This window comes from Peromyscus californicus, unplaced genomic scaffold (genome assembly GCF_007827085.1).
Source record: "Peromyscus californicus insignis strain IS unplaced genomic scaffold, ASM782708v3 Scaffold_13__1_contigs__length_99412109, whole genome shotgun sequence".
Classification (NCBI taxonomy): domain Eukaryota; kingdom Metazoa; phylum Chordata; class Mammalia; order Rodentia; family Cricetidae; genus Peromyscus; species Peromyscus californicus.
In genome coordinates this window covers 95,146,486-95,159,602 of record NW_026294424.1, presented here as the reverse complement: position 1 = coordinate 95,159,602, position 13,117 = coordinate 95,146,486, and the positions used below count along the sequence as shown (strand labels likewise).

The 13,117-nt window shown below is 40.7% G+C and overlaps 1 protein-coding gene and 1 pseudogene across 1 annotated transcript in view; both read right to left on the bottom strand.

The window, feature by feature from the left end:
- Positions 1-13,117, bottom strand: part of LOC128108691 (ATP-binding cassette sub-family G member 3-like) — a 159,554-nt pseudogene that overhangs the window by 94,258 nt on the left and 52,179 nt on the right.
- The window catches only part of LOC128108812 (ATP-binding cassette sub-family G member 3-like), a 62,332-nt gene continuing 52,231 nt past the window's right edge, over positions 3,017-13,117 (bottom strand). Inside the window, exons 13-16 of the mRNA XM_052735845.1 lie at positions 10,518-10,672; positions 6,836-6,925; positions 5,751-5,836; positions 3,017-3,203 (exon numbers count right to left, since the gene is read on the bottom strand). Coding sequence (XP_052591805.1) covers positions 3,017-3,203; positions 5,751-5,836; positions 6,836-6,925; positions 10,518-10,672 — 518 coding nt within the window. The remainder of the gene's footprint in view (positions 3,204-5,750; positions 5,837-6,835; positions 6,926-10,517; positions 10,673-13,117) is intronic.

Below are 13,117 nucleotides of genomic sequence, written 5' to 3'. Positions count from 1 at the left end.
AATATGCAATAGTTAATAACACTATCTTGAAGCTTAGATTCTTTTACTTATAATTTAGTTTGTTACTACTTTGTGATCTTAAAAAAATAACCATTGCCGGGCAGTGGTGGCACACGCCTTTAATCCCAGCACTTGGGAGGCAGAAGCAGGTGGATCTTTGTGAGTTCGAGGCCAGCCTGGTCTACAGAGCGAGATCCAGGAAAGGCGCAAAGCTACACAGAGAAACCCTGTCTCAAAAAACCAAAAAATTTAAAAAAAATAAAAAAATAACCATTGCTGATTTACAGTATAACAGAAATCAACTAAAAAAGTCTTCATTAGATACTATACACAAGAAGTTCCTGTTTTATATTTGTAATCTTTATTTAAAAGTTTTTGACAATTCCATATATGTATATAATATATTTCAGCCATTCTCACTCCCTCCCACCTTTATTATTTCCCTTTCAATCCCTTCAAATGCCCCTCTTTACAAGTCCCTTTTTCACATTCATATTTTTGGGTTTTGTCTTGTAACCCATAGTTAAACCAGAGCTGTCTGTGTGACCCTGGGTTCTAGAATATCCTCTGGAGTCTAGCTGACTCTCCTGTGAGTATGTATGTGAAATCAATGACTGCCTCTCTCCCATAATCTACCAGTAGCAATAGTTTGGCAGAGTGGGGTATGGTCCTGTTGAGTCCCTCTCTGACCCTTGCTGTGCTGATGAGGGACCCAGTCTTGTGCAGGCAGCTGTAGATGTTGTGAGACGGACCATGGTTGCAATGGCTGTGTGTGTCCTGCCCACAATATAGTATTTCCTGCCCTTATTCTCATCTTCTGTCTCCTGTGTGCTGTTTCCACTCATCTTTCACACAATTTGGAGCTCTAGAGGAGTGGAAAGGTGTTCTGTTTAGGGTTAAGCACTCAAGTGTCACTTACTCTGGTACCTGGAGAAGCCATGAGTCTATGCATTTACCACAGTACATTCATTACAGTGGGAATGTTTTCTGGGTAATGTTGGCTGTAGCATTGGTCCATGAGTATAACTATAAATATGTAAAGACATTTTGCCATCACATCTCTTTAAACAACTGTAGAAAATTTTCGCCATAGAGCCTAAGACTCCAGTTGCTGGTTTTTAGGCTAGCTTTATACAACAACAACAGCAAATTAAGTTTTGCTGCTGTAGAAACCAGCCTTCAGCACCCCAGGAATTGAAGGGAGCCATGGAGTCTGTGGACTGATCGCTCCATTGACTTTTCTATCTGAGAGTGTAAACCTTGATTCTCTGGGGCCAGCAAAAAGAAGAAACACACACACACACACACACACACACACACACACACACACACACACACATCTCCAACATGTCAAGTTCTCACCTAGGGTGCTGATGGATGACAAGTCTTCAGCAGGTCAGAGAAACTGAAGAGGAGATGCAGAGCAGGTGAACTAACGGACAGACAAACTGACACACTAGGACTTTCTGAGGGTCAAAGCTTAGTTCTTCATTTTATTATTGTTTCCATTGCTTGTTCTACTCTATCCTTTTTCTGTTCTGTTCTTCTACCCTGACGTTTCCTTCTTTCTCTTTCCTGATGACTTCCTTCTCACTACTTCCTGATGACTTCCTTCTCATTCCTTCCTGATGACTTCCTTCTCACTACTTCCTGATGACTTCCTTCTCACTACTTCCTGATGACTTCCTTCTCACTACTTCCTGATGACTTCCTTCTCACTACTTCCTGATGACTTCCTTCTCTCTACTTCCTGATGACTTCCTTCTCACTACTTCCTGATGACTTCCATCTCACTACTTCCTGATGACTTCCTTCTCACTACTTCCTGATGACTTCCTTCTCACTACTTCCTGATGACTTCCTTCTCACTACTTCCTGATGACTTCCTTCTCACTCCTTCCTGATGACTTCCTTCTCACTCCTTCCTGATGACTTCCTTCTCACTACTTCCTGATGACTTCCTTCTCACTACTTCCTGATGACTTCCTTCTCACTACTTCCTGATGACTTCCTTCTAACTTCTTTTTTCCCTTACAGCTTATACACCCCAGCAGAATCTTTCAAGCAATATAAAAATTACAATGTAGTTACAATCTATTTTTAAGTGAATGATTACAATGAATACCAGTAAAAAAATTAACATGTTTCCCATTTCCCTTACAATAGTAAACATTTTACATATTACAGGTGAAAAACAAATTGTCCCAAAGCACCCACATACAGTTAAACATTTATCTTTTAGATTTCTTATAGATCAGGAGCCTTCAGCCATAACTGTTACAAAGGCAGTAGTTTTTATAATTGCCAGAAAAATGGGTTACTAGTTTCACTTTTCATATTTTAGAGTTCTGCCTAATTATCTTAACTAAGCATCCAATTCTTTTTTCTAATTACATGAAGTATTATTTAAAGCTTTATTTTATCTATGATGCACACCAAAATCCGTGAACACATTTCCCAATATCAAAAAGAATTTAAGCTAATTTCTGGGACTCAATTGTTTTCCTTAATCATTCACCTAAACCATAGTCTATAGGCTCCTCAAAAGAAACTCATAAGTCCCAGCTGATGACACTTCCTTGGTCCTATTTTCTATCCTCTGCAGCCCGTGCTTCATCAGGGGCAGTGACAACACTATGTCTTATGTTTACCTATAATAATTTTCCCACTAAAATAACCTCTATCATAATTCCTTACTACATTTGTTAAAAACCCTTAATCATCAAAATTCTATTTAAATTACCACTGTTATTGTATGAAATCATTACTTCAGTTAAACAGTGCAGGTTAAGAGGAAATTGTCTTTATAATAATCCACAGGAAAAAAATGGTCAGAAGGACAGGATATTTCCATGAGATACATACAACATTAAAGGCAGTGGGGATTCCCCTGACCCCCGTTCACACAATTCATTCCAGAGAAAAATGGCAGGAGCAAACATGTGAAGGCACAGCAGTGGCAAGAGACATTCAGAAGCTGAAGTCCCCTTTGCCTTACCTATCAGAGATTCACCCATCAGTGCCTTGCATTCTGGTGACTGAGTGATTTTAAAAAATGTCTCTTTTTCTTAAGAACTAATAATTGTACATAGGTAATTGAAAAGAGGATAATCATTATACAAGCTAAGGCCACGTGATTCTTCCAGAAACTCCATGATGAGAGATCGATACCCTGGATTGTCAAGAATTCTTCACCAGTACATCTGTAATTCAACACACACAAAAATAATGTCAAAGTTTATTCAGTACATTCACTGTTGCTTCCTTTCAAAAACTCAGTTTCTACACATCATTAAAATTTTCTTTTTTATATTTAATTGATATTAGTAACGATGTGTTTACTATTTTGTTATATATTATGTCAATCTTACCTACTTGATTCAGGTTCTTTTGTTAATTTCAAAAACCATCCAAAGAGGCTTAGCTATCGCATCTATTTAAAGGTATAGAGGAAGTAGGCTCAGTAAACTATGCCCAGTTTAGAGAGTCACACTAAGACCCAACTTTGTAGTCTTCACTGTGTCATTCATTTCTAAATCTGCAATGCTGCCCTCTCCTCAAAGGGCAAAGGCATGGATGAAGGACTTGTTTCTCATGAAGTGGAAAACCTCAGCTTCCTAACAACACACAGACACTCTAAGAGATCAATCTTTGTGCAGTTCTGCTGACTCAGTAGACAGTCATGCAATAAACACAGCATCAAATTCTAGACCGAGGACCAGAGAGACTAAGGGTTCCTGACAGGAGTCAGTCCATTCCTGTCAGCTCTTCTACTAAGGGAGCATGACAACCACAGATGCTCAGCTATGGAACATCCCCAGCAGCCCATGGCTACAGACAGAGCCTGGGTAGCAGTTGGAGCACAGCAGGATGCAGGGGCCCTGACACAGGTTAGAAAAGGTGCTGCTGCTAAAAATTCTGGATACACTAGAATTACCACCTGTGTGTCTCCATATCTGTGTGTCTCCATCCCTTTGTGTCTCCATATCTGTGTGTCTCCATCCCTGTGTGTCTCCATATCTGTGTGTCTCCATCCCTGTGTGTCTCCATATCTGTGTGTCTCCATCCCTTTGTGTATCCATCCCTGTGTATCTCATGGGATCTAACAGTTCCCAAATCTCCTGAGAGGGCAGATTTCTTCCTTCTCTTGTGAGGGCAAATCTTTTGTGAGTATGAGGTCTGTGGGTAACCCACCTCTGGTTTCACTTTACCCATCTGTTTGTGGAATATTATTTTAACATGTGTTACCTTTGTTTGTGATGTGGAGCATCTGTTTAATGATGCAAAGATGTGATGCATTCTTTTATGCTGCATTTGTTTAACTCTGTGTAACTGTGTTACTTTGCCTGTCTAAAACACTTGATGGTCTAATAAAGAGCTGAAATGCCAATAGCAAGTCAGGAGAAAGGATAGGTAAGGCTGGCAAGTAGAGAGAATAAATAGAAGGATAAATAAGGGAGAAAATAAAGAAGGAGCAAGAGAACAAGGAGAGGAGGATGCTAGGGGCCAGGCACCCAGCCACCCAGCCACCCAGCCACACAGCCACCCAGCCACACAGCCACCCAGCCACACAGCCACCCAGCCACCCAGCCACACAGCCACCCAGCCACACAGCCAGCCCCAGAGTAGAGTGAAAGTAAGATATACAGAAGTAAGAAAAGGAAAAAGCCCAGAGGCAAAGGATAGACGGAATCATTTAAAGTTAAGAAAAGCTGGCAAGAAAGCCAAGCTAAGACTGAACATATATAACATATGTAATTAAGTATAAGCCTCTGTGTGTGATTTATTTGGGAGCTGGAGGGAGGGGCGGGGGCGGCAAAAGAGCAAAACAACCAAAAACACCATCAACTTCCTTCTGACAAGAAATTGGTAAGGAACTTCGATGAGAAGGATGCCAGACCACACCAGGAGAGAGGAAATATGGGAAATAAGATATCTCCCCACACTTGTTTTCTTATCAGTAATTCAAACACAATTTGGGTTACTATTATTCATTATTATTTTGAATATCCATGAGAGATTTAACATATAAACATGTTCCTCTCTCATTTATATATCAAAATCAAATCAATGAGAGCAATCCATAGAAAGGGAAAGTATTAAAACTTTAAAACAATATGCTTTAATTTTATTTAAAAAAATCTTTGTTTCTATTTTCATGGTATTAGACAAAAATGGTATTGCCTTCTCAAAATACTGAAATATATGTTTCTTTCATTGCAGGACATGTCCTCTGGTAGGACATTTTACACACACATACACACACACACACACACACACACACACACACACACACACACACACATATTAGCCTTTGATTTCTTAAAATCTTCCAGAGCATGAGGCAGAGGGAAGACCCTGCATGCTAGCAGGCAAAACTTATTCACCTTAGTCCTTGCTGCCCTGACATTCTTGGGCTCTGCTCACAGGTACCATGATCTATACATATGGAAACTGTATGCCCTTGTAAACTATCAGAGCAGCCTCAGTCAAAGCCAAATGTTCTGAAACAAAGAACTCAAATCCACAATCAAGACACCAAAACCATTTTTTTAAAGGCCCAAAAAACCCTTTCTGCACATCATCTACACCATAGAGCAGTAGGATTAAAACACATCCACATGCGTATTGGTTACAATGATTCACTCTGGGGAACTGGCAGAAGACAGTGTTCATTCTGAAAGGACAGGTTTTCCTCTCTAGGTCTAGCAGCATTCTATGCCAGCATGTGACACTGAACTCAAGCTTACATTACATAGTTCTGACATCTACTGATTTCTGCTGTGTTATGTTCTGGACAGAAGTTTTGTCCCAGGAATTCATTATACAGCAAAGCCTGTAACACAAACAAAAATAGAGAAAAGCAAATAGTTTAATATTTACCTAAGTTTCTAAAGAATAAATACAGCTATAAATTCAAGTTCAATTTTGACTGTAATTTCCAAATATATATATATATATATATATTTTTTTTTTTTTTTTTCTTGGTTTTTCGAGACAGGGTTTCTCTGTGTAGTGTTGCGCCTTTCCTGGAACTCACTCTGTAGTCCAGGCTGGCCTCGAACTCACAGAGATCCGCCTGGCTCTGCCTCCCGAGTGCTGGGATTAAAGGCGTGCGCCACCATCGCCCGGCTTCCAAATATATTTTTAAATGAACAACCTCCACCAAGTTCAGTCTGCCCAGCAAAGCAGTGCCCCTCCCCCACAAGCAGGAGGCTTAGCATTGAAATGATGGTGCTTCCCAACTACTAAGAGGTGGACTCTCTAATTGGATTACCTCAGGCACCTCCTTCTCTGCCCAGTCTATAACCATGTAAACACTGTAATTAAAACAATACTATTTATTTATAGTAACAATATTTTCTTGCTTGTTTTCATCAAAACCAGTTGTGATTATGGGAGTAAGACAGTCTATTAAGACATACTTTACTAGAGAAAAAGCTTGGCAAAGCCTATTGCCTATGAGTATCACATGGTTTCCATTTCTTTTAATTTCCTGATAGAGATTTTATATCTTACTCCTTGATCCTTTCATTATTTCCTTATTGGGTATAATCACTACTGTATGCTTTTCTTTATATCATCTATCTTTCCTTTACTCTGGGATTTATCTCATCCTTTATTTCCCTCAAATAACATGTGACTGGGGAAAACCCCAGATGAATCACTGAACTTTGGCTAGAATTAACAGTAAAGTTCTTATCTTTTGCTCCTGGAAGGAAAATCCTGGGCAGCTTCTGGTTAGAGATTACAGCTGGGGAAAGGACTTGGTTGGGATTCTTTTCAGTTTCTGCAGTTGGAGACCCCAAGTACAGTGACAGACAGGACAACTTACTGTAAATCCGTAATGAGGAATGTTAAAGTATTGAATCCATGAAAGTCCAGCTAGTAAGTTTCCTGAATATAGTGACGGACCTGAGATATACTACAAAGAATAGAAACACCAATTAGAACCAGTCCTGTGACTAAGAATTCTAGACAAGATCCTCCCTCTTCAAGACCTCTTCATCCTTCTAACTATTTCTGCTCACACCACCTCTTTAAAACATTCTTTCAGTTAACTCTAAACAGAATTCTTCACTCTTTGCAAAGCCAAGGCTCTTTATGGTTTTTAAAAGAAGGATCTGCCACTCTACTCTGCAGGAGCCAAACCCTCAGATGCTTATGCTGTTTATCTTTAAAAGGGCATGTAACCTATGCACACCCTTTAAACTTTAAATACATCCATCCTACACATTTAAAATCCTCTTTAGATTCCTCACAATATCTAATTTATGTAGATATTATGAATGATGAACAAGGAAGAATAAGGGACAGCTCTGAAGTTCACACAAAACTTGTCCTATGTAGTCTTAGGTTTAGTAGAGTATGTAAAACAATGACTGTGTGTGTGCATTCAGACTGCCCCTGACCAAATGCTTCCTCAGAAAATACAACATTTGGCTCTGTAACTAGTTTTCAGGTCCCATTTAGAAACTTTATACGATAACCAGTTGTCTTAGCTCCTTTCCTGTGGCTGTGAAAAAACATCATGACAAACATGGAAATGTTGGGAGCTTTCTAAGTACAAATTACAGACATATAGGAAAGAAATGAATTATAAAAACTTATTCCCAGAAGCCATATTCCCCTCTTAAATATATAATCACACATGAGAAAGGAAAATGGGAGGGATCACATAGGCTTCACCCATATTATTTATACATACACATTCAATCCTCTTTAACCCTCCACCCAATGCACTGCAGTCAATGTAGATCCGCATTTCATTTTTTAAAATCTTCCATAACAATGCTCAGGCAGTTCTGGGCTCTGGAAGGTGACTAGGCTTCCATTCTGCACTCTGGGGTAGGAGGACCAGAACTAACAATGGGCAGAACTCCTTGACATGGTTCCTTGCCCTTGTTCTTTCCTCTGTGCTGTGGGGTCCTTGCTCTGGGATGGCAGCAGAGCCCATCTCCTACAGATGGACTGGTCCACAGCACCATGTTTGTCTACTGCCCCGTGCCCTGGGAGTCCAGCACCCCAGCAATGAGGGAGGTGAAAACACTATCACCATACCCCAAAAGGAGCGCCCAAGGATGTTTCAGGCTTTTAGTTCTAAGAATCAGAATGCCAAGGCTTCCTTTACTAGTCCAATCCTGAATATGACGGAGCAGAACTTTCCATCTGTTTACTGTTTGTCTCTTGTATATGGTGACTTACATCTTGATTGGGTGTTGTAACTATGGGCAGTTAACTAGAAATGCTGAAATATGGGGGAGGGGATTCCAGGGGATATGGAATGAAGTTGCAAGTATGCTAAAACAATGACCATCACACCTGGATATTTTCTGCTTTTTGTTTTTCTGTGGTGAAGGAAATATATGGGGGGCACTGGATATACTATTATAATGGCAGTGACAGACCATTCATTTTCTGATTGTATTTATGACCTGCTCTACAAGATAGAAATCATCTATGATGCTGTGTCTAGTTGAGTCATAGGTCCCAGAGGAGAATCTACTGTTACTCTTCTAAATGGATGTGGTATTAAACTGACTTCTAATGAGTTGTATTGACACCCATAGATTAGTACATCTCAGACCTTCATCAGAGAAGCTTCCTTTTGCAGGAGACAGTGATTAACACAGACCTACCAGAGGTCACCATACAGAGAAAAGAGACTACAGAGCATCCAGCCTTGAATGGGACATCTGTGTATCACACCCCTCCTCCCAAGGATCAAGAATGATGATATAAGAGGCTAAAGGGATTGTAAGAGCCAGAGGCCGTGGAGAACTATAACAAAACAGAGTTTTCCTGTCACTATTGGGAAGTGACACATAGGAATGCAGTACAGTGTGACAACATGGGAACACCTGTACAAGAGCAAGTCAGACAAAATCCCTGCATGGAGGGGAGAGGTGGACATGAAGTCCTATGTGGTGGTATTGTGTCCCCCAATATATTGTGCACCCTAATAAACTTATCTGGGGTCAGAGAACAGAACAGTCCCTAGATAGACATAGAGGGCAGAAAATGGTGGCACACATGCCTTTAATCCTATTGCTTGGCAGGCACAGATCCATCGGGATCTCTGTGTGTGCAAGGCCACACTGGAAACAGCCAGGCATGGTGACACACACCTTTAATCCCCGGAAGTGATGGCAGGAAGCAGAAAAATATATAATCATGAGGACCAGGAACTAGAGGCTTTTTAGGCTTTTAAGCTTTTAGCAGCAGTTCAGCTGAGATCTGTTTGGAAAAGGATCTCAAAAGCTTTCAGTCTGAAGATTCGTGGAAACAGGATCAGATGAGGAGTTGTCAAGGTGAGGTTTGCTGTGGCTTGTTCTGTCTCTCTGATCTTTTAGAACTCACTCCAATATCTGGCACCTGAGGGTTTTTTTATTTATTAAAACCATTTAGAAATTAATCTACAGTCCTACACCTACATGAGTAGCTATTGGCAGCTGATGGATGTGGCCCCTGAGAGCCTACCCATGCTGCAGTAGATGGCCCTAAACACCGGCACACATGGGCAGGGCTAGGTAGACCCAGGGTTTACAGAAAGCAGAACAAAGCATGAGTCAGGGAGGGGAGAATGGAGGGAGTGACAGGAAATGCAGCTGTCACTCTCCTGTTGTGACACAACACCATGATCAGGGAACCTGTAGAAGAGAGAGTTCCTTTGGTCTAAGTTTTCCAGAGTGACAAGAGGCCATCCCGGCAGGGAGGCATGGTAGCAGGCAGCAGGCTAGGAAGTGGGAGAGGAAGTTGAAGGCTCACATCTTCATTGACAGTGCAAAGCAGAGATGGGATGGAAGAGGGACAAGACTATAAAGACCCGAAGCCCCGAAGCATGCACAGGGACAGCTTCCCCATCAAGTCTCTACCTCCCAAAGGTTCCAGAACCTCTCCAACAACACCACCAACTGTGTGTAATTTAGGTGCTTGAAAGATTAAGACAGGGTAACCAATTATAGAAAGAAGAGCAGAAGTATGCTAATTCAGGAGACTGATTAATACTTAGGAGTCTGGAATCTTCCACTATTTCTAACCCTTTACAGAATACAAGTGAGTCCTGAGATAGACTCATGGTGATGAACACTTACATTAACCATGACCTTTGCTTCCCGTTAGACTACTGAATAATCTGAATCACCTCTGCTGTGGTTAATACAGCAGACAAGTCTCTCACACCAGCATGAAAGAAAGGCTGCAATCTGCCTGGTTCTGGGGGAATCAGCCAAACACATCACTTTTTTGAAGATCCAATTGATTATGGTTTTGTAATATGATCCCAAGAAATGTCTGGTAAGAGTTCACTACAAAGGTCACGTTAACCACATCATGGTACTGACATCAGAGCAGGATCCACAAAGCCTAGGAGGAAAGGCGGCTCCTTCTCTCCTACAGACCATAATAAGCTTTAACATAAGGTCTCATGTCCCAAGTACTGATGTGTCAAGCATGTCCATGTGCAATAACGAACACAAGGAAAATTTTCCTCTTAGAAAAACACAATTCACACTCACCAGCATGAATATAAAATAGACAGCCATGAGTTGTATTGGTACAGCTGCTGCATTCTCCCTTGTTTTTAAAGACAGAGACAGGGAACTGGCAGAACAAGCCAACATCATGATGGTAAATATCATAGTGAAGAAACCATTCACATCTGTTCTTACTCCTTAGAAAGAAAAAAGTGGGGTCAGTCCAGCTACCTAACACCAGACAACTGTACAGTTTTCAAATAATACTTCAATCACCAAAAAGACCAGTCACAATTTTATAGCCACCCTACTACTCTGGGTCTTCAGTTTAATTGCTTTCTTCCATGTGAGTACACAAAGTTGTTATACATTTTTTAAAAGATTTATTCTATTTTTACTCATGTGTATGTTAATGTGTATCTGTGGGAATGTATGCCATAAGTGTGCAGTTTCCTTTGGAGGCCAGAAGAGAGCATCATATCCCCTAGAGCTGTAGTAAAAGCTGCCTGATGTGCCTGATGATGTGGGTGCTGGGAACCAAATTTGGGGACTTTGAAGGAACAGCATGTGCTCTTAACCAATGAGCCTCTCCAGCATAATTATATGGCTTTATTTTTATTCTTGCCACAAACATCTTTCAATATAATGTCTATTCTCTAAGACATAATTATGAGCAATTTATGAGATCCTGACGTGTAGAGCTGTAGTTGGAGTTTTCCTGCCTGGCCCACAGTCAGGACAAATCTCTGTCACCCGCCAGTCCCACAGCCACTCAGACCCGACCAAGTAAACACAGAGACTTATACTGGTTACAAACTGTATGGCCGTGGCAGGCTTCTTGCTAACTGTTCTTACAGCTTAAATTAATCCATTTCCATTAATCTATACCTTGCCACATGGCTCGTGGCTTACCGGTATCTTCACATTCTGTTTCTCATTGTGGCAGCTGGCAGCGTCTCTCTGACTCAGCCTTTCACTTCCCAGCTTTATTCTCCTCCTTGTCCCGCCTACACTTCCTGCCTAGCCAATGGCCAATCAGTGTTCTATTTATTAACCAATTAGCAACACATTTGCCATACAGAACATTCCACAGCATAGAGCTACAGGCAATACAACTGCCCAAAATTCTACTGCCTTCTCTCACAGAAGAATTACCAGTAGAAAGTGTTCATGTCCATATTGTCTTGTATTTATTATAATTGCATTAATAAGGTAATTGGGACTAGTACTGTGCTGGTTAGTTTTTGTCAATTTAACACAAGCTAGGGTCATATGGAAAGATAACCCTAATGAAGAAAATGCTTGTGTTAGATTGGCCTGTAGGCAAGCCTGTGGGGGCATTTTCTTCATGAATTATTTATGTGGGAGGTCTTAGACAACTGTGGATGATGCCATCCCTAGGCAGGTGGTCCTGGGTTCAGTAAGAAATCAGACTGAAGAAGTCATTATGATCAAGCCAGTAAGCAGCATTTCTCCATGTCCCCTGCTTCACTTCCTGCCTCCGGTTCTTGCCCTGAGTTCCTGCCCTGACTTCCCTTCTAGAAGTACATTGAACTATAAGATGAAATAAACCCTTTCCTCCCCAAGCTGGTTCTGGTCATGGTGTTTATCAGCAATAGAAACCTAACTAAGGCAAGAATTAAACAACCTTGCAGTGGTTTTGACATCTAGAGGCCAGGAGGGTGCCTCCAACTTTAGTGTTCCCTAGGAAATCACCATGTAACTGCTATGCAGGAAGGCAATGGGTTCCACAAGCTGATTTGTAATCTTTATAGAGCTAATACTATGAGTCATACACAGTCCTGTGTTTTTAAAACAGTTACAGAGACAAGTTAGATCATGGGGGAGCTGAGTTCCATGTCTAATTGTTTTAAAAGTTATTGTTATTATCTCATTATTGTGCTGTGTGCAGTACATGTGTGGGTATGGGTGTGCATGTGCTATGCTGTGTAATTGCCATGGTGTGCATGTGCTAGGGAGTTGAAGGACAATTTTCTTGAGTGATTCTCTCTTCCACTGTGGATTCTGAGGATCAAATTTATGTTGTCAGGCTTGCAGGACAAGCACATTTCCCATAGCCATCCCATGGCCTAAATGGGTGGTTCTGAATAATAAATCTCTTATAAAACAAAGTCTAAGCTTTATCAGTGCTTATCTTTGTCTGTGTTTGTGTGTGTGTGTCTGTGTGTATCTGTGTGTGTGAGTGTGCCTGTGTGTGTGTATGTCTCTATGTATGTATATGTGTGTGTCTATGTGAGTGTGTGGGCATGTGCAAAAATTATAGAAATTTTAAACAGTCTAGAATGAAGCTTAACCATATTCATATGTCAGTCTGTGCACATATTTTAAATAATATTTATATTATAAAATTTCAAAAACACCAAATTTACTGTCCTCTCTCTTTGTAAGCTGGTAGAGGAAGATAATGTATACATTTAAATATTTTACAAACATGTACATATTTATGAGACATTATCCATGTCTCAATATTTTATTTGCATATGTAGACACTTACACAGAAACATAGGAAAATATACAGCTGGGTTAGAGAGATGGCTCACTGACTAAGAGCATATAATATTCTTACAAAAGCCCTAGATTATGTTCCCAGCACCCACATGGTGGCTCACATTCTCCTGTAA